General features: G+C 42.9%; 1 protein-coding gene across 1 annotated transcript; it reads right to left on the bottom strand.

The window, feature by feature from the left end:
• Nucleotides 1–5,348: 5,348 nt before the first annotated feature.
• On the bottom strand, nt 5,349–14,615 carry LOC115111949 (serine/threonine-protein kinase SBK2-like). The gene is made up of 4 exons (XM_029638513.2): nt 14,291–14,615; nt 10,377–10,521; nt 7,670–7,872; nt 5,349–6,624 (listed from the first exon to the last, which is right to left on the bottom strand). The coding sequence occupies exons 1-4, from the start codon at nt 14,294–14,296 to the stop codon at nt 5,824–5,826; spliced, it is 1,155 nt and encodes a 384-aa protein (XP_029494373.1). The 5' UTR covers nt 14,297–14,615; the 3' UTR covers nt 5,349–5,823.
• Nucleotides 14,616–21,310: the final 6,695 nt, after the last annotated feature.

The raw sequence follows: 21,310 nt of genomic DNA, 5'->3' as shown, positions 1-21,310 counted from the left end.
AATTCAGGCCAAAATGTTCAATCTTGGTTTCATCAGACCAGAGAATCTTGTTTCTCAGTGTCTGAGAGTCTTCGGGTGCCTTTTGGCAAACTCCAAAGCGGGCTGTCATATGCCTTTTACTGAGGAGTGGCTTCCGTCTGGCCAATCTACCATAAAGGCCTGATTGGTAGAGTGCTGTAGAGATGGTTGTCCTTCTGGATGGTTCGCCCATCTCCACAGAAGAACTCTAGAGCTCTGTCAGAGTGACCATCGGGTTCTTGGTCACTTCCCTGACTAAGGCCCTTCTCTTCCGACTGCTCAGTTTGGCCGGGCGGCCAGCTCTAGGAAGAGTCTTGGCGGTTCCAAATTTCCAAATAATTATGAAGGCCACTGTGTTCTTGGGGACCTTTAATGCTGCAGACATTGTTTGGTACCCTTCCCCAGATCTGTGCCTCAATACAATCCTGTCTCGGAGCTCTACGGACAAATCCTTCAACCTCATGGCTTGATATTTGCTTTGACATGCACTGTCAACTGTGCCTTTCCAAATCGTGTTTTTGCTTTGTAATTAATGGGCAGTGTGTAGATTGCTGTGATTTTTTTATTCCATCAATTTTAGACTAAGGCAGTAATGTATCAAAATGTGGAAAAAGTAAAGGAGTCTGAATACTTTCCGAAGGCTCTGTATATGGTGTCGACAGTGTTCCACAGAGATGCTGGCCCATGTTGACTCCAATGCTTCCCACAGTTGTGTCAAGTAGGCTGGATGTCCTTTGGGTGGTAGACCATTCTTGATACACACAGGAAACTATTGATCTTGAAAAACCCAGCAGCATTACAGTTCTTGACACACTCAACCCGGTGTGCCTGGCACCTACTACCATACCCCGTTCAAAAGCACTTAAATATTTTGTATTGTCCATTCAACCTCTGAGTGGCACACATACACAATACATGCCTTAATTTTCTCAAGGCTTTAAAAAATCCTTATTTAACCTGTCTCCTCCCCTTCATCTACACTGATTAAAGTGGATTTAACAAGTGGCATCAATAAGGGATCATCTTTCACCTGGATTCACCTGGTCAGTCAATGTCATGGAAACAGCAGATATTCTTAATGTTTTGTACACTCAGTGAATATTATATTTAATGAATTATAAACATTTCGAGAACCAAACATTCTAAATGAATGGGGGAATATGTTGGGATTAACAGTAACTTCACTGATGAATATATATTTCACGGGGCATTGATAAACATTGACAAATTGACACAATTAAATAAATAGTGTGCAAGTATTGGCGGCAGTCAGTGTCAGTAGTGGAGAGAGATGTGCCTACAGCGCATCTTCACCACACACCCCTCCCCTTATTCTGGTCTCCACATTTTAAATGATGCTCCAGACACGTTCCTCACACATTAGAAGTAACCGCATAAACATTGTCAACGACGTAGGGGCGTTCCCTTCAACTGAAATCACTGGGGTTCAGTATTTCTAACCATCCCCCTTAAAAGCACACACTACACAAACTAATGGGCATGTGACAGCAAGGCAGAATGGCTCATTCTAGCACAAACTAATTAACATGGGCATATTTTGTGTTTTCTTCATGTATTGGGTCAGGCCAGGGTGTGGCATAGGTTTTTGTATTGTGGTGTGTTTTTGTCTTGGGATTTTGAATGGCTCATTCCAAATGAGCACTGTTTACCGTTGTCTCTGATTGGGAACATGATATTCTTTGGTTGTATTGATTAACATGATATGTACATTTGGTGAATGTAGATTGGCGATGCAAATAAAGGAACATCATAGCAGTTGCCCTGAGGCAGATGAACACTTCCCCCCGAAACACTGTCCACTCATCTTGTGGCAATGCGGTGGCCACAAACTTCCCCCCGAAACACTGTCCACTAACCTTGTGGCAATGCGGTGGCCACAAACTTCCCCCCGAAACACTGTCCACTAATCTTGTGGCAATGCCCTTCCCCCGAAACACTGTCCACTCATCTTGTGGCAACACTGTCCACTAATATTGTGGCAATGCGGTGGCCACAAACTTCCCCACCTGGGCTTTTGTTGAAGCAGGTAAGGGAGCATTCTCTCCCAAATGATGCACAGTGGACACTGGGGTTGTCTCCAGACCCCCCATCAGTGACACAACTTCCATGCCACACCCAGGAACGTGCCTTGGGAAAGGGTCAGAGCACACCCTCTCCTTTCCAGGCTCTGGAGAGAGCTCGGTCATAATCAATTCAGTGGTCATAATCAATTCAGTGGTCATAATCAATTCAGTGGTCATAATCAATTCAGTGGTCATAATTCAGTCAGACTTACGCCACGTTCAAAACAACTGGGAACTCTGAAAAATACTAGTTCAAATCATGACGTCAGTGATCTTCAGGTCGGAAAGTCGTAGCTCTAGAAAGAGGACCTAGTTCCTAAGGTGGAATTCCGAGTTGGATGACTATTCAAATAGATTTTCCCCAGTCGGAGTAGTGGTGCCTGGAGAAGTGGGTATACTTTAATATTGAAAAAAAAATCAAAACGGCCGCCAGGCGAAGGAAAGGCGCCCTGTGTGAAACATTATATGAGAAACAGTGATATACACTCTGAATGACCTAAAATCAGTCAGACCAACCCAAACTGTACCGTGCAGAAGGCTAATAGTAGGCCTACTATTGAAACAGATGAACCGGGTCAGAAATTCACAGGTTTCAGAAGTCACACTTTTTTTCTTCCGAAAAATTGGATGTTCTAAGTCCATAACAGTGCTTAAACCATATCAGGAGACCTCTTTTGAGGTCTGGGAAAAATCTTACCCTTTAATTCAAGTGTGCAGCCACCTAGCATTATTGTTTGTGGTGTTTCTGTAGCACATGAGATGGAATTCGTAAAATGTCCACTGGATTATCCACTGGCCACTGGATTGATGCAAATAATATCATGGTATCATTCTGCAGTGGGGTAAAGTACTTAGGTAGTAATACTTGAAAGTACTACTTAAGTAGTTTTTTGGGGCATCTGTACTTTACTATTTATATTTTTTACAACTTATACTTTTACTTCACTACATTCTTAAAGAAAAGTATGTACTTTTTACTCCATACATTTTCCCGGACACGAAAAAGTACTCGTTACATTTTGAATGCTTAGCAGGACAGGAAAATGATCCAATTCACACAGTTATCAAGGCAACATCGCTGGTCATCCCTACTGTCTCTGATCTGGCGGACTCACTGAACACAAATGTTTCGTTTGTAAATGATGTCTGAGTGTTGAAGAGTGCCTCTGGCTATCCAGAAATAAATGTTACAAAATTAAAACAAGTTGCAGCCTAGTTTGCTTAATATAAGGAATTTTAAATTATTTATATACTTTTACTTTTGATACTTAAGTATATTTTAGCAATACACTTACTTTTGAAACCAAATACTTTCAGACTTTTACTCAAGTAGGATTTTACTGGGTGACTTTCACTTTTACTTGAGTCATTTTCTATTAATAAGGTATCTTTACTTTTACTCAAGTATGAACATTTGGTACTAGTTAACATTTCATCTACCGGAAGACGGTTAGACCTATCATTAGCATCGCTGTCATTAGTAAACCTGGACGTTTTATTTCATATTATGACGCATGTCTTATCTTGCTTCAAATAGCCAAAATCCCACCACAGAAACGTGGAGGCAAGTATTATTATTCTAGCACCCAAGGGCATGATCCTAATCACATTAGCAACTCATGATAGTTGTTGCATGTTTCAGTCCCCCCTCTTTCTAATGGATATTTCCATATCTGTCAATGAAACCGCTTGCGTTTGCGGTGCACATTTTACAACGGTGTTTCCAGCTAAATGCATTTTGGAATATTCTGCCGAGTGTACATGCTTTTGCGGCACAGTCGATAGCGCGCCGGACCTCGGGCTCGAAGGTCGAGGGTTCGAGACCTGCTCCCTGCCTGTTTCATTACTTTGGTGTCTGAAGTGTTCGGACCTTGCATCCACGACACTGCGTGTGCTTGGCAAGTTCCTGTAAGACGTAGAGTCGCGAGGACGCGCTCTCTGAAAGGAGGGAGTAGTGGCTTTATAAGCGCGGAAATCGACTCTGCCAGACGAGCATGCTTTGCGGCACAGTCGATAGCGCGCCGGACCTCGGGCTCGAAGGTCGAGGGTTCGAGGGTTCGAGACCTGCTCCCTGCTGTTTCATAACAATACTGCACTACTTTCATAAGTATCAGTGGGGATCAGCGCCGCATTCAAAACTGGGAACTCTGGGGGGGAAAAACTCAAACTGGGAAAATAATTTTGATCGGTCATCCAAGTCGGAATTTCAACTCGGGAACTCGAGCCTCTTTCTGGAGCTCCGACTTTCCGACCTGAACATCACTGACGTCATTCACAGTTGTTTTGAACTGGGAAATGTCGGGATGAAAACCTCACACCATCATAAGGAAGACACCCCTCAGAGCGCCACCCATAGGAACAGCAGAGAACCAGAAAGGTCCGTTAGACCATCAACTTGACCCCGCCCTTATACATCAAAATCAAATATTACATCACGTTATTCACATCCTACCACAGAGATGAGAAACGTTTTTCCCCTCTTTTTTATGGCAACTCAAAGGAGTCATGCCTCTCTCGATACCTCCTGCTGTACCAGTACCTCCTGCTGTACCAGTACCTCCTGTATACAGCCTCTCTCGATACCTCCTGCTGTACCAGTACCTCCTGTATACAGCCTCTCTCGATACCTCCTGCTGTACCAGTACCTCCTGTATACAGCCTCTCTCGATACCTCCTGCTGTACCAGTACCTCCTGTATACAGCCTCTCTCGATACCTCCTGCTGTACCAGTACCTCCTGTATACAGCCTCTCTAATGCTATTTTACTGCTGCTTTTTAATTATTTGTTATTTGTATTTTTTTCATTATCTATTTTTTTACTTAACACTTAATTTTCTTAAGGGCTTGTAAGTAAGCATTTCACTGTAAGGTCTACACCTGTTGTATTAGACACATAAAATAGGATTTGATTTGATTTAACCGCCCCAACAGCTTAACATAGCCCTATACACACACCGCGGCGCATTCTGTCTATTGTGCTGACACAACGCAGCTGAGATATATATATTTTTTCCGTCAACCTGTCACTCAGTCATTGTAATTATTTAGCTATTTTTATATAGTGACATAAAACTAAAACTGAGGGGGCTAAAGTTTGAACTGAGGGGACAGAGCCCCCAGGTACACTTGTGGATAACCTAGTTTTGCTGATTTTTCACAAAATCCCTAGGTTTGTATATTGGAAATGTATTTTAAAAGAATACAAGAAAAAGTGTATTAGACAAACATAGAGAAGTAAGACATGTATATAAATACAAACTGGTTTATTCAGATATTTTTACAACATAAAGTGTCATAGAGTGATCATTATAATACAGCCTGTGTGTTGAAGGAGAACTAATTAATGTATTCTCTTAAGAGGCTAGCTGCCCCTAAGCACACATGCACACTCACGATCATGTTCAAGCACGCACATACACAGGCAGGTATGGCACATGCACGCTCACACACACATATAATATTAAGTTGCATTACACTGTAGAGAACTATTACAAGGTCAAACATACAACAATATCAAAATATAGTTGTCTCAATTCTATCAATAGAGAGTAAGAAATGTTCAGCAAAATATTCAGAATATCAACCTCTATAAAGCAAATATTGTCTTCAAAAATGTACAGTACATCTTAAAAATTCTCGAACCTGTCTATTTGTAAGTCGCTCTGGATAAGAGCGTCTGCTAAATGACTTAAATGTAAATGTAAATGTATTATGAAACACTTTATCTCTCCCCTCTTCCCTCCCTCTCCCTCCCTTCCTCCACCGTTCCTGCCTCTCTTATTTTCCTGGCCTCCTTCTCTACCTCCTCTGCTTTCCTCTTCTCCTCTCTCTCTGTCTCCATCAACCAGGGCCCACCCAGGTAGCTGAGGATCTCGTCAGGGCCTCCTCGAAGCCTGGGCTGTGGGTTAAGCAGCTCCCTGAAAAGAGACATCACCAGTGGGCTGAAGCCTTCAAATTGTGGGGCCATAGGGTTCAACTTCTGATTCTTCTCCAGGCTCAGGATATTGTCCTTTTCACTTTCACCTTCACACCAAATTACTTCCTTTTCCCCTCTCAGCCCCTCGCTCCTTTCCTCCCTCTCCGTCTCGCGGTCGTACCACTCCTTGTACCTCCGGTAGGCGGGGTCATCGTGGGTTGTCTCTTCCCAGGGAAAGCATCCCGTCAGCAGGCAGTAGACCAGCACGCCCAGGGCCCAGCTGTCTATAGTGGTCTCCACTGTGATCCAAATGTTCTCCTCCTCCTCTCCATCCTCCTCTCTCTGCTCCCTCACTTTCTCAGACTCTTTGGCCTGCTCCACCTCAGGCGTGCAGAAGGGCGAGTCGTACCAGACGGCGCGGACGGTGCAGCCAGTGGGGCGAGCCAGGCCGAAGTCACCCAGTTTGACCCAGCGACAGGCACGGTCACACAGGAAGATGTTCTCTGGTTTGATGTCCCGGTGGACGAAGCCCATGGAGTGGAGGTATGAGACGGCACCACTCAGCTGAGACATCACCCTCTGGACACACTCTTCATCTACACCCACCTGGAGACAGAGAGAGAGATAGAGGGAGAAAGAGAAACAACAATATACTGTATATCATTGTTTCATAAATGGTATGGCCTGGATTCCTTTTGGGTCCTAGTTTAACGTAGGCGGCTGCTAGGTTTAGTTTAGTAGTTATGTCACACAAAAAGCTTTATGTGGGTCACGATGCAAAAATGTTTGGGAACCACTGTTCTATCACGTTGTCCACGTCCCACCCATAGATGCTAAAAGGATCGGAGACAGCAAACACCTTGGAATTTTTCACATTTACAAGTTAGACATTTAGCAGACACTCTTCTCCAGCGCAACTTACAATTAGTGCATTCATCTGAAGATATCTAGGTCAGACAACAACACATCACAATTGTATCAAGGAAATTATCCCTCAACAAAGCATTTACCAGCAAAGTCAGTGCTAGGGTGAAAAGAGGTGGGGGGAGGGGGCACCGTGAGAGTTATTTAAGATACTCTTCAAAGAGGTAGGGTTTCAGACGTTTTCAAAAAATGGGCATGACTATAGGGTAAAAGCTGTTCCACCATTGGGATGCCAGGACAGAGAAGAGGTTTGACAGGACCTTCCCTCCTGTAGGGGTGGGAGGCCCAAGAGACCAGAGGTGGCAGAATGAAGTGCTCAGGTTGGGATGTAGGGTTTGAACATAGCCTGAAGGTAAGGAGGTGCAGTTCCCCTTGCTGCTCTGTCGGCAAGCACCAGGGTCTTGAAGAGGATGCAAGCTTATCATCCACTGTAGGTTACTGGCATAGAACGACACAAACAAAGAGTCACTAGAGGGGACGAGGTGGAGGCTACTGGAGAGATTCCGTTGAAGTCTTTATCATGTACTCACTGACAGAGGAAGAGGGCAACTGGGACCAGGTCAATATGGAACAGTAGAGGTGGTGGCAGACAGAGGTCAGACCTCGGAGGAATTACAATACTGGGTCTGTGTTGTGCACTTAGCTTTAGTGCTTTGACAGTGAAATGAAACACCTCTCATGTATGACTGACTCAGAGATTGTAAACAGATGTATGATTCTAACTGACCTCTGACACGATGACACTGTAGAGGTCTCCATAGAGACCAGCCTGCTGGGCGAAGACGTAGTAGCAGGGGGTGGAGAAGAAGATACCCAGGGCCCGGGTGAGAGAGGGATGAGTGCAATAAGAAAGGGAGAGGTTGTATTCACGCAGGAAAGAGAAGAGGGATGTGGACTGGCGGGGGAAGAACTTCAGAGCCATGGGAGTGCCTGATGGAGAGGAGGAGAGGCCCCAGAAATTATTTAGACAATAAAATCAAGTCAAATACTGCACCAAAACATCAATAGATCAATTATAGAGTAAATCATGTTGTCATCACTGTGACCACATTGATAACATAAAAACATCCTGGCAGATTCCATATATCCCCGGGGATGTCTAATTACATTACTTCCCTATTCCCTGGGGTTTAGATAGAGGAAATCCAATGACTGTTTATGAATGGACAAAGCCATCGATCACGTGACAAAGTTATTTATTTACACAAAGATTCACCATGAAGATTGACAATTTTCCATTCACAATCATGGGGATCCCATTTCTTGCTAACAATGCCTGCAGTAACGCAGTCGGCCTTGAACTTCTGTGGTTTCCGGGTTTTGGAGTAACTGATTAAAAAAAAACTAACTAAGAAATTACATTGCCTGCAAAAATATTGTAATCAGATTACAGATATTTTGAAAAACTAGATGATTACTTCTTGGATTACTTTTCAATTCAGGAAGGATGCTTGCGAAAAAAATACATTATGACACCTTTCTGTTTTGTCAATGACATTCAATTCAGCATTTAAAAAGGCATAAGTTTGTTCCATCTAAGTGAGTCTGACCACAAGTCAGAGACCTCTATGATGACACACCAAATACGATTGATGGATAGTTTTTGTCTTCTTTTAGTGCCTCTTTAGGGGAAAGTAATCAGATTACCGAGTTTGGGTAATCCAAAAGTTACTGATTACAATTTTGGACAGATAACTAGAAACTGTTACGTAAGACATTTAGAAAGTAACCCATCCAACCCTGCATGGCTTCAATGAGAAGGGGCAGTCATTCTCCCCTGATGAAACCCCACAGACGTTTAGAAAGTAACCCATCCAACCCTGCGTGGCTTCAATGAGAAGGGGCAGTCATTCTCCCCTGAGGAAACCCCAAAGACATTTAGAAAGTAACCCATCCAACCCTGCGTGGCTTCAATGAGAAGGGGCAGTCATTCTCCCCTGAGGAAACCCCAAAGACATTTAGAAAGTAACCCATCCAACCCTGCGTGGCTTCAATGAGAAGGGGCAGTCATTCTCCCCTGAGGAAACCCCAAAGACATTTAGAAAGTAACCCATCCAACCCTGCGTGGCTTCAATGAGAAGGGGCAGTCATTCTCCCCTGAGGAAACCCCAAAGACATTTAGAAAGTAACCCATCCAACCCTGCGTGGCTTCAATGAGAAGGGGCAGTCATTCTCCCCTGAGGAAACCCCAAAGACATTTAGAAAGTAACCCATCCAACCCTGCGTGGCTTCAATGAGAAGGGGCAGTCATTCTCCCCTGAGGAAACCCCAAAGACATTTAGAAAGTAACCCATCCAACCCTGCGTGGCTTCAATGAGAAGGGGCAGTCATTCTCCCCTGAGGAAACCCCAAAGACATTTAGAAAGTAACCCATCCAACCCTGCGTGGCTTCAATGAGAAGGGGCAGTCATTCTCCCCTGAGGAAACCCCAAAGACATTTAGAAAGTAACCCATCCAACCCTGCGTGGCTTCAATGAGAAGGGGCAGTCATTCTCCCCTGAGGAAACTCCACAGCAACTCTATCCCCAAGAATGTAGTAAAGCACTTCATAACAGCAACACTCATGCTAACAGTTAAGTTGACACTATTTAAAGACACCTCTACCCTCACGTTGGACAAATAACCACTCACTGTTCACGTGTTTTATCCTCTGAACTGTAACCCCAAACCCCTTCAGACCCACTAATTTTATTAGTCACATGCGCCGAATACAACAGGTATAGAGAGACCTTATAGAGACCTTACAGTGAAATGATTACTTACGAGCCCCTAACCAACAGTGCAGTTTAAAAAAAATATGATAAGAATAAGAGATACAATTAACAAGTCATTAAAGAGCAGCAGTAAAAAATAACAATATATACAGGGGGGTGCCGGTACAGAGTCAATGTGTGGGGCACCGGTTAGTTGAGGTAGTATGCAAATAGTATTTTATAGTCTGGGTGGCCAAATAGTCTGGGTGGCCATTTGATTAGATGTTCAGCAGTCTTATGGCTTGGGGGTAGAAGCTGTTTAGAAGCCGCTTGGACCTAGACTTGGTGCTCCGGTACCGCTTGCCGTGCGGTAGCAGAGAGATCAGTTTATGACTTGGGAGGCTGGAGTCTTTGACCATTTTTTGCCTTTATAACAAGCATTTATAGGTGTGTCGTGGACACTAACAAGTTTCACGTTTTATTAGCTGTCTGTACGGAATACACATGGTTTATACCGTCCAGCTAAATGCTTACTGCCAGGTTCATTCTCGACAATTCAACAAAAATAAGAAATTATAAAAGATAAGAATACGAACATAAAGTAAATGGCTCAGTAGAATAGAATAAATGTTTTAGTATAAGTATAATATCGGAAGGTATCATTTATAACGCCTGCCCACCCCATAACTCTCCAGGACCAGGGTCAGGGACCACCACAGTGACCTCTGGTGCTTTACTGACCTCTCTTCTTGTGGACGGCCAGCATGACCTTGCCGTAGGATCCCTCTCCCAGCAGCTTGACCATCTGAAAGTGGTTGGAGGTCTCCAGAGTGGACATGGACTGGGCTGAGAGGAAACATAGCTCGTCCAGTTCCTGAGCTGCAGCCTGACAGAGAAAACAAGGAAACATGGTCAAATAGGGAGAACATTTTTCTAAGGAGTTGATGTTTCATTGCCAATGTCTTGTTACTCTAGCAGGAATTGACTAGGTTTATAAGCTACCGCGCTGCATGGTGAATAACCAACACTGAAAATGGTCAACGAGCAGTGGGAATAAATACTAAGCACTTTATGACATATGCAATATAAATACATTTTAATTTATCAATTGAATGATTGATTGATTGATCAACTTGCTGATACATGTATGCTTGGGTGGATATGGTTCAGTGTCACCATAAAATGTACTGTTACAGGATGTCAGGCAACCTCAGGGATTACCATAAAATGTACTGTTACAGGATGTCAGGCGACCTCAGGGATTACCATAAAATGTACTGTTACAGGATGTCCAGCGACCTCAGGGATTACCATAAAATGTACTGTTACAGGATGTCCAGTGACCTCAGGGATTACCATAAAATGTACTGTTACAGGATGTCAGGCGACCTCAGGGATTACCATAAAATGTACTGTTACAGGATGTCCAGCAACCTCAGGGATTACCATAAAATGTACTGTTACAGTATGTCCAGTGACCTCAGGGATTACCATAAAATGTACTGTTACAGGATGTCCAGCGACCTCAGGGATTACCATAAAATGTACTGTTACAGGATGTCCAGCGACCTCAGGGATTACCATAAAATGTACTGTTACAGGATGTCCAGCGACCTCAGGGATTACCATAAACTGTACTGTTACAGGATGTCAGGCGACCTCAGGGATTACCATAAAATGTACTGTTACAGGATGTCCAGCGACCTCAGGGATTACCATAAAATGTACTGTTACAGGATGTCCAGCGACCTCAGGGATTACCATAAAATGTACTGTTACAGGATGTCAGGCAACCTCAGGGATTACCATAAAATGTACTGTTACAGGATGTCAGGCAACCTCAGGGATTACCATTAAATGTACTGTTACAGGATGTCAGGCAACATCAGGGATTACCATAAAATGTACTGTTACAGGATGTCAGGCAACCTCAGGGATTACCATTAAATGTACTGTTACAGGATGTCAGGCAACCTCAGGGATTACCATAAAATGTGAGAAAATGATGAGATGAGAGATTGGATGAATGTCACATTGGAGCAGCCAGAACATGCTGTATGTACATACCTACTGTCCCCTCAGTCCCCTGTGTCTATCATATCATCAGTATGACCCCATATATACATCTGCTGACCTCGTTAAAACAGGATCCCACCCCGCCTAAAGTAACACGCCAGCATATGAGTCAGGGATGTAAAGACTGTTTGTGTAACACAGTGGATGAAGCTATAATAACACCATGATGTATTTATATGTTTGTGTCACGTTCGTCGTAAGAATTATCAGACCAAGGTGCAGCGTGATCTGGTTTCCATATGTTTATTAACTGAAAATGCACAAAAACAATAAAGAATGAACGAAACGTGAAGACAATGGCGTGCTCACAGGCAACTACACATAAACAATATCCCACAAAACACAGTAGGAAAATGGCTGCCGAAATATGATCCCCAATCAGAGACAACGATAAACAGCAGCCTCTGATTGGGAACCATACCAGGCCAACATAGAAACAAACAACCTAGATTACCCACCCTAGTCACACCCCGACCGAACCAAAATAGAGAATAAAAAGTCTCTCTATGGTCAGGGCGTGACTGCTCGACCTTGCACATATATTTGTTGCATAATAGAGCATCAAAATGTCAAATAGGGGGTGCTTACAAGTGTACAGTGTGAAATGGAAATGTGTTATTTGCATATCTCACTCCCCCCCAGAGAGTGGGATTACAGCCAGGCATCAGCCGTTATTGACGGTGACCCTGGAGTAATTGTTTCAACAGATTTTCCACCTAGTCGGATCGGGGATTTGAACTAGCAACCTTTCGTTTACGACCCACAGCTCTAACTTCTGTAATTACTTGAGTTGGGAGTAACATACTTTTGGATGTAACTGACAAAAGACTTGATTTGCATTCGCAAAGGTCAGGAGTTTACACCTGCTACATTACAGAGTGAAATAAAGACAATACGGTCTTAGGAACAAACGTAAAAAACAGCAGTTACATGTTTTAACTTTCAGCTGCAGAATCTTCCATCTGATGAAACGCTCAGTTAATCTATCGGCGAGTTGGCTTTGAGTAAGTGGATTTTTATTTTAGTGGACTATCTGAACTCTGTGTCTTGTCACACAACAACTCCAAACATTTGATATGAAGCCAAGAATACGCCAGCAGGGTCCAACCAGTCGGAATATGCTGCTGCTGGGCACGCTGGAGAAAATATAAAGACATTTCTAACATAAATGACAAACTCTATTTCTTGAATTGCACTGTTGGTTAAGGGCTTGTAAGTAAGCATTTCACGGTAAGGTCTGTACTGGTACCCCCTGTATATAGTCTCGCTATTGTTATTTTACTGCTGCTCTTTAATTAATTACTTGTTACTTTTATCTCTTATTCTTATCCATATATTTTTTAACTGCATTGTTGGTTAGGGGCTCGTAAGTAAGCATTTCACTGTAACGTCTACACCTGTTGTATTTGGCACATGTGACAAATAACATTTGATTTGATGGGCTACATTGAGTCAAAGGTCATTATTTCCCTCAGCCCAATTTCATATGAAAGCACTGAAAATATGAACTCCTTTGGATCACAATCAGGAATGGTATCATTTCCATGTCAATTCAGAGAATGAATTGAATGTTGACCAAATTATCTTCAATCAGGACTTTTCACTTGATTGATTGAATTCACTCTTAATTTAAATGAAATTGACCCCCGGCTAGCACTGATCACTATGTCCAATGACGTTTCCCAATTGACACCAATTGCGTAACTTGTTGCTGCAACAGGTGGAAGACAGTTGCCCCAGACTCACCCACCTGACATTCACTGTGTCCTTGTAACCTGAGGTGATTATGAATTAATCCCTTATTGGTCAATGAATCCCCCTGTCGATAAGAGCTAGCTGTAATTGAAATATTGGCCTCTATGACAGTATTATGAGCTGTCCGAAGACTAACGCTACTAACAGATTTAAAGACAAGTGAAATCAGTAAAGATATAAACACTGGAAGCTGAAAAGCCTCTCTACTATGTGCTCCTTTCTGGACCCGTGGCCGTGGCAACCACTGACACCCCCAACTGAACGCCCCCGTATGAAGACATGTCTATATTACAATGTCACTTCACTATGCAGATACGAGTGTCAGATGTTACTGTATTTACAGACCCATAAACATTATACCATTGTCCATAGAATGTGACCCCCGAAACAAACTAAGTCCAATGCAACATCTGACAGCAGGCTAAATCAAATCAATTCAAAAGCAAATGAAAGTTTATTGGTTGCGTAAAGCGTTCAGCAGATGCTATAGTGGGTGCAGTGAAAGGCTTGACTTACTAGCTGCTAACGATGCAGTCAAAATGTCAAACAATACACAAATCATGAATCTACTTGTAAAAACAGTAGTTCTATGTTTATATGACTATAGTGCAATGTCATATCAGCCTCCTGTCGATGTAGTGGGGCGAGGAAGACATTGGCTGTATAAAAAAAATCCCATAGTTGTCTTTGTGTATTTATGACTATTTTGCGATGTAATTTCTCTGCAGTTGGTATAGTGGAAATTTAAATATATGACACCGCCACTTTTCATACAATTTGCATAAGGACAACAGTAGCTGAATTTTAAAGAAACGTCCACTTACTGTCATTGTAGAGTTTTCTCAAATGGGAACGTCTGTCTCTGTTCAGCTTGTCTGGGTCCTCGTCAGCATCTAAATAGACTTCAACACCCTCCTGACCCTTTGTAGGTCTGCTGCTGTTCTGTTCCTAACTATTGTCTTTCACGGGTGATCTACTCTTTAGGAGATCTGTATCGGAGCACAAGTGGCTGTTATTGTTACTTTGTCTCTGCAGGTCCATGCGCTGGTAGTTTTTATAGCAGACACTGAGGTATATCTACCTTCCTATCCCTCAGGACCTTGGTACTTACCGTGTCTCTCTCCCTGAGAGACCACCACTTCACTCACTCTCTGTCTCCTCCCCTCTCTCTATCCCCCTCCTCCTGCTCTCCCCTCCTACCTCCCTCCCTCTCTCTGTCCCTAACACACACTCTCTCACTCAATCAAAGTTCCCCCACTTGTTTTTCCAGCAAATATGCATGTACCATAGTTGTAAGGTATTCCAACCCTCTCCCTCTTCCCACTGTCCTTAGCCCCCTCCCTCTCAATGTCAGTGTTAATGTTGAAATGTGCCCATTCTGTCAGTCTGCCTGTCTACATTAGCCCTGTTTCCCATTCATTGTGCTCTCTCTCTCTCTCTCTCTCTCTCTCTCTCTCTCTCATACACGACCACCCCTCCCCATACTCTGTTCTCCTCTCTGTCTTTCTCGCCCTCTAGCTCAGTCTTACTCCGTGAATTCCTTCCACAGTGTTTGGATTCCGTATCTAATCAACAGACGTGGTGGATTAGGACAGTCTGATTGAGCTAACAAGCTGTTTCCACCATCACTGTATCCGATGGAGTTTAGCTTCCAATGACTTCTCCTGCCAATCTGCATGTTGTATTAAATCCCTATTACTCAACATATCTCTGCTCTCTGGTCTTTCCCTCACTCTCTCTCCTTCTCAATCTCTCTCCCTCACTCTCACTCTCTCTCCTTCTCTCTCACACACATACACTCTCGTCTCTCCCTCACTCTCACTCTCTCTCCTTCTCTATCTCACACACACACACTCTCTCGTCTCTCCCTCCCTCTCTCTCCCTCTCCTTTCTCGCACACACAAACACTCTCTCTCTTTCTGCCTCCTGCTCTCTCAAACAGTGAAGTGAAATCAAGTGTTGTGCATAAACATACATTTTTAAAACCCATGTCCTCTGAACTCTTAGTCAGCTACAAAGTTTAGAAAAGCCTAATGCATTAGTCATCTATTTTCATCATACAAAACATATATTTTTGGTATGCTCTCAAAGCTACATTTCTGGCTTTCCCCTTTCTCCCTACTTCTCTTCCCCTCCCTCCCTCCCTCCCTCCCTCCCTCCCTCTAGCCCAAACTGTGTTATGTCCCATCATCTGTGAGTGACAAAGCTAACAGCTGAAACTTTACCTTACCAAACAGCTTAATACCACAGTGCTGTCAACATGTCAACTCCTTTTCCCTGCTTAGTGCCAATGAACTGGGACCTCTTCTACATCTCTCTCCCCCGACACCCTCCTTCTCTTTCTGTCTACTCAGATTTCCCCTGATACTACATACTACTGTACTATTATTGCTGAGGGCTCTCGCTCTCTGTGTGTTGTGTAACTAAAACACAGGCTGTTATAGCAACCACCCATATACACTCACTCAGGTTACTACAGCTGCTGGGTGGCCTGACGGGCGGGGGTCCGCTATGTGGCCTCCCCATGCCCCTGCTGTGACAACCTGCCACCACTCCACCAGGTACATGTCTCATCACTACCTATCACTACCCAGCCACTACCCAGCCTTAAATTATTTTCACGCATGCACACACACACACGCACACCACATATACTGTACATACACATGCGTATACACTTGTACGCACACACGCTCATACACACACCAGCATGCAGAAACGTACGCTCGCATACACACACTCGCTCCTGCCATTCACAAAACATTGTTGCTGACAGAGACAGACAAACGACATAGTGTACCTTTCTGCTCCTAAATGACTACAGATAGCACAGATAGTACAGATAGCCTTTTTGCAGTTTTTTCTGATTGCTTTGGCACTATCTTTGAAACTATAGGCTATTTTTGCAAAACTCTACACACTAACCAGAAAACCTTACACCAAACCAGCAAAACATTATACAACTCTTGCAAAGGCAAACAATTATTGCAAAACTCTTCAAAAGCTTTAAAAAAATGTGTGTTTATGCGTAAATTCAGGACACACAAAGCATCATTTGAATAAGCAGACGAAGAACCAAATAGGTACTGATAGTATGAATGAAAAACACTTGTGGCTTTTGCTTTTTCTGTGTGCAGGGCATAGCAGTTTGCAATAAAGTTTTGTCATAGATGTAGTAAACACACATGCACACAGGTGTCCAAATTTGTAAAGTATGGCTGTGTTTTGCGAACATAACACACTATCAAACCAAAGAGGAAAATAATTTTCATTTTTTTCTCAAAATGTTCTAACACTCCTCAAACGACAAAAGCGCAGTAGAAGAAAACAAAAACATTTGTTCTAGAAAAAAAAGAACAGAACAAAATGAAGTTGCTGTCAAGTTCTGACCTTAGTTCTTTCATTATGTCTTTTTTTTAATATGGTCAGGGCGTGAGTTGGGTGGGTTGTCTATGTTCCTTTTTCTATGTTGTGTTTTGCGTTTGGCCTGGTATGGTTCTCAATCAGAGGCAGGTGTCGTTAGTTGTCTCTGATTGAGAATCATACTTAGGTAGCCTTTTCCCACCTATGTTTCATGGGTGATTATTTTCTGTTCTGTGTTTTGTATTTCACCGTTCAGGACTGTTTCAGTTTCGTTCTTGTTGTTTTTGTTTTGTGTTCATATAATAAATACAATATGGACACTTACCACGCTGCGCATTGGTCCTCCGATCCTTCTTACTACACCTCCTCAGAAGAGGAGGACGAGAATCGTTACAGTTGCATCTCACCTTCTTTGTGGGTCTGGCCATAAGACTTCATCCACATCACATGTGATGTTGTCTTGAGTTAGGCAGCGTGGAATGTATGGCCTGGAGGGCCGTATCCAGGCCTGGCACAAGCATCCTCTATTGCCTGTAGAAGGGGTATGCGTTGGTGGGGCTGGTGATCATACACCTTCCAACGCCATGCAGAGAAGAATTCTTCAATAGGAATCAAGAATGGAGAGTATGGGGGAGATTGAGTGCGATGAAAAGTGGGTGACCTGTGAACCAATTGCGGATCACAGCAGCCCGTTGGAAACTAACATTGTCCCAGATGATAACGTACCTGGGCTGCTCTGGACCCGGGTTATTTGGGATTACTCTGTTGTGGTGGGTGTCCAGAAATGTGATAATGTGTGCAGTGTTGTATGGGCCTAGGATTGCATGATGGTGAAGGACTACTTTTTGACTAATAGCCACACACATTGTTATGTTGCCATCACGTTGTCCCGGGACGTTGATGATGGCACGGTGTCCGATGATATTTCCTTGGTTTTGCAAGGTTGAAACCTGCCTTGTCCACATCTGTATGTTAGCTCATTTTGCACTGCATCTACTTCTAGCTCCATGACTCTCTTAACTCTTAAAGACAAGACAAAACAATGTAGCACATTACGAAAAGACAGGGATCAGTCAATATGATGTAGCACCATACACTTCCAGATCCAGTACCAATGATAGGAAAGTATAGCTTACCTGCACATATTCATATCTCAGTTGTTTTACACAGTCTGAGTTTCTTTCAAAAGGGACCTTGTACAGCTGCTTCATCTTAATTCTATTGCGTTTCAGTAGACGAGACAGTGCAGAGACTCACTCTGTCGTTGTGGAATATGGTGTTATCTGCCATTATGTGGTCCTGCAGTTCTCTGAGTCTGATGCAGTTATTTCCAATGACCATATTTACTGCTCCTGCTCTGGGGTGAACAGTCGACCTCTTCCACCAGATACTGGTTTTCTTGCAGTTCTGTAAAAACATTTGAATGGTTTTAGTGAGATATCCTTCTCATTATGAAAGTTCAGTACATATCACTGTACCAGTAAGACTACAGCACTTACAGTTACTTACCGGTTCTCATTTTGAAATATTCGGGTGATACCTGCAACAGTATAGCGACTCAGATTTGGTTGAACCCGTTGCCCAGCCTCCCTCATGCTCATCCCATGGTTGACAACATGGTCAACCACAGTCACTCTGATTTCATCTGTAATTGTGTTCCTGACTCCCCTTCCTCTTCCTCTTCCATTTCCCCGTCCTCTCCTTCTCTCCCATCCTACATCACATCTTTCTTCTCCTCCTCCTCCTCTTACTTCTTCACCTCCTCGTCCTCCTCGTTCTCCTCTTCCTCCTCCTCGTCCTCCTCTAGTTCTCAGCCGTCTTGCTCTCTGTCCAATATTGGCCTCCATTGTTGTCCAAACCAAATGTTTACCTGTGGCCTAATTATAGTGCTCAAGCTCTGATTTGTAAGTGAACTCATTATCTAAGTGTTTTCACATGTGTCAATGTGGAAAGGCAATTATTAACAAAATAGTGTAGCAATGTAGAGACCAATATTTACAGTTTCGCTAGAAGTGTGTTATTAAATTGCAAATTGAGTGTAAAGCAGTGAGTTGTGTTTACAGTTTTGCAAAAAGTGTGTTATAAAATTACAAACTGAGGGTAAAGCAGTTTGGCACACTTGGTAAGTACATTGCCTACACGTGTTAATGGTTTCAGAGATAGTGCTTCAAGAATCATTGTTAGTGTTTAAGCATTCAGAAAAAACTGTAATACGTGTAATGACAGCATTGTGGTACCTGTATAACAGGTTCGTCTGTCCCCTGTCCTTCTGCAATTCTTGCTAGTGGCAGAATAAGAACTACTTTATGTTTGCATTTAATCCATTTTGCATTAAAAGGAATGGTCAGCATTTGTTATATATTGTGTCCTACTTGTTTTAATTATCATAAGATCCATCAAGTAATGTAAAATAAAATCTCCCTAACACAGTCCAATCTTAGAGCATGACCCAAGGGCAACCTACCATCACTACCCCGACCCACCTTTTGAGAAACACTCATAAGGAACTTACATAGCAACTCAAGCATAAACTATATTTATTTGAAACACCAAAGCATATTTGTGTGTTTTCCTATGTGCCTGTCTGATCAGTGCTGGACCCACAACCTATCAAGTGTCCCCAGCAATCCTGACAGAGCATGGGGGGAGACACACAGAGACACAGAGAGAGAGAGAGAGAGAGAGAGAGAGAGAGAGAGAGAGAGAGAGCCAGGGGAGTTTTGTTGTCTGTGACTCTGGTAGAATTTGTGGCAAAAATATAAATGCAAAAATATTAACGCCACATACAACTATTTCAAACATTTTACTGACTTTACAATTCATATTTGGACATTTAGGCACTAATATATGGATATTAGGGGAATACAGATATGCATGTTTGTCACAGATACCTTAAAAGGGTATGGGTGTGGATCAGAAAACCAGTCAGTGTCTCATGCGTCATGACCCATCTTCTTCGCATAGAGTTGATCCACAGGCTGTTGATTGTGCCCTGTGGAATGTTGTCTGACTCCTCATCAATGGCTTTACGAAGTTGCTGGATATTGGCGGGAACTGGAACACGCAGTTGTACATGTCAATCCTGAGCATCCCAAACCTGCTCATTGGGTGACTTGTCTGGTGAGTATGCAGGCAATGGAAAAACTGAGACATTTTCTGCTTTGTTTCAGAACATTCAATTCTCTGGAAACAGCTCTGGTGGACATTCCTGCAGTCAGCATGCCAATTGCATACTCCCCCAAAACTTGACACGTCTGTGGCATTGTGTTGTGTGACGAAGGATATATGCTCACTAACAGGGATGTAAACAAAATTGTTCACAAAATGTGAGATAAATAAGCTTTTGGGTCTTTTATTTCAGCTCATGAAACATGGGACCAACACTTTACGTTTATATTTTGATTCAGTGTAGATAGTGGATAAAAGGAGATGTTGTGACCCACATGTATAGCAGCTCTTATAATGGTCCTCTGATCTATTGACCTCCATGCATTATCATGGTTCAGCTGGGTTCTGACGCTATACTGTACATCTCTGTAAAATAGCCTGGAGGTTACCTCTGTGTGGATGCTATATGCTACGGTAGTGTTATTGAGGGCAATTCACACAGCCACCCACAGCAGACATGCACATGTCCCAGACACACAATGTCCCAGGCTCAGAGGTGTTCTGTTGGGTTAGGGTTATAGGTTGAGGTTATGGGGTTAGGAACTGGGAAACGTAATCTCTGGACATTACTGTCTGACTGTACCAAGTGAATTTCTAAAAAGAGCTCTACAAATGTGAAGGAAAAATGTGAGTGATTGATGCCTGTGGATGTGACAGCGCTTGCGGGATTGTGCCTGTTGAGTGATTGATGCCTGTGGATGTGACAGCGCTTGCGGGATTGTGCCTGTTGAAAGATGATTCTCTTTTATTGTGATCATAGTTTTCATAATGATATGCACATGAACAGGGTCTCATGCCTGAGGAGGACAGGATAGATGCTTCGTGTTGAAGGACTTTCGGCAGGGAGAGAGTCTCACTGCAGGGGAAAATGGAGAGGTGTTTATGATCACTATTCATACCAGCGGAAACCAGAGCAACAATAAGATTACATAACACGCTTCTGTGTGAATCTGAATGTGAAGAATGTGGATGGGAGGAATAGTTCCATTCACAACGAGGTGATTTATATGAGGTGATTTTATTTATAGCTCAATATTTGCTACTGGTTTTGCTTCTAAATTTAGGAAGTGGGCCTGCAGGAACGTCAACCAACACACAACACAAGCCTAACCCTCTTGAAATCAATGTCAGACAAATCTCAACGATTTGTTGTCAACTGTCCCTTGGTAATATATATATATGGTGATTTGTGTTGTGTTGGCCAGTATTTTATCCAGTCTTATTTGATAAATGCTTTGAAATATAAATATTGAAATATGCTTATATTATTAAAGTATATTCATATTTTATCCTTTTTTTTCAGAAGTGCAAAA

The sequence above is a fragment of the Oncorhynchus nerka genome, linkage group LG14, assembly GCF_034236695.1.
Source record: "Oncorhynchus nerka isolate Pitt River linkage group LG14, Oner_Uvic_2.0, whole genome shotgun sequence".
NCBI lineage: Eukaryota > Metazoa > Chordata > Actinopteri > Salmoniformes > Salmonidae > Oncorhynchus > Oncorhynchus nerka.
This window is presented reverse-complemented; position numbering and strand designations above follow the sequence as displayed.

Bases quoted from the DNA above. Each gene is read 5' to 3' on its own strand.
- LOC115111949 (XM_029638513.2), bottom strand. The intron at 7,873-10,376 runs GTCAGTAAAGCA...CCTCTCCATCAG, and splicing joins GGCCGTCCACAAGAAGAGAG to GCACTCCCATGGCTCTGAAG. The intron at 6,625-7,669 runs GTCAGTTAGAAT...CTCTGTCTCCAG, and splicing joins ACAGTGTCATCGTGTCAGAG to GTGGGTGTAGATGAAGAGTG.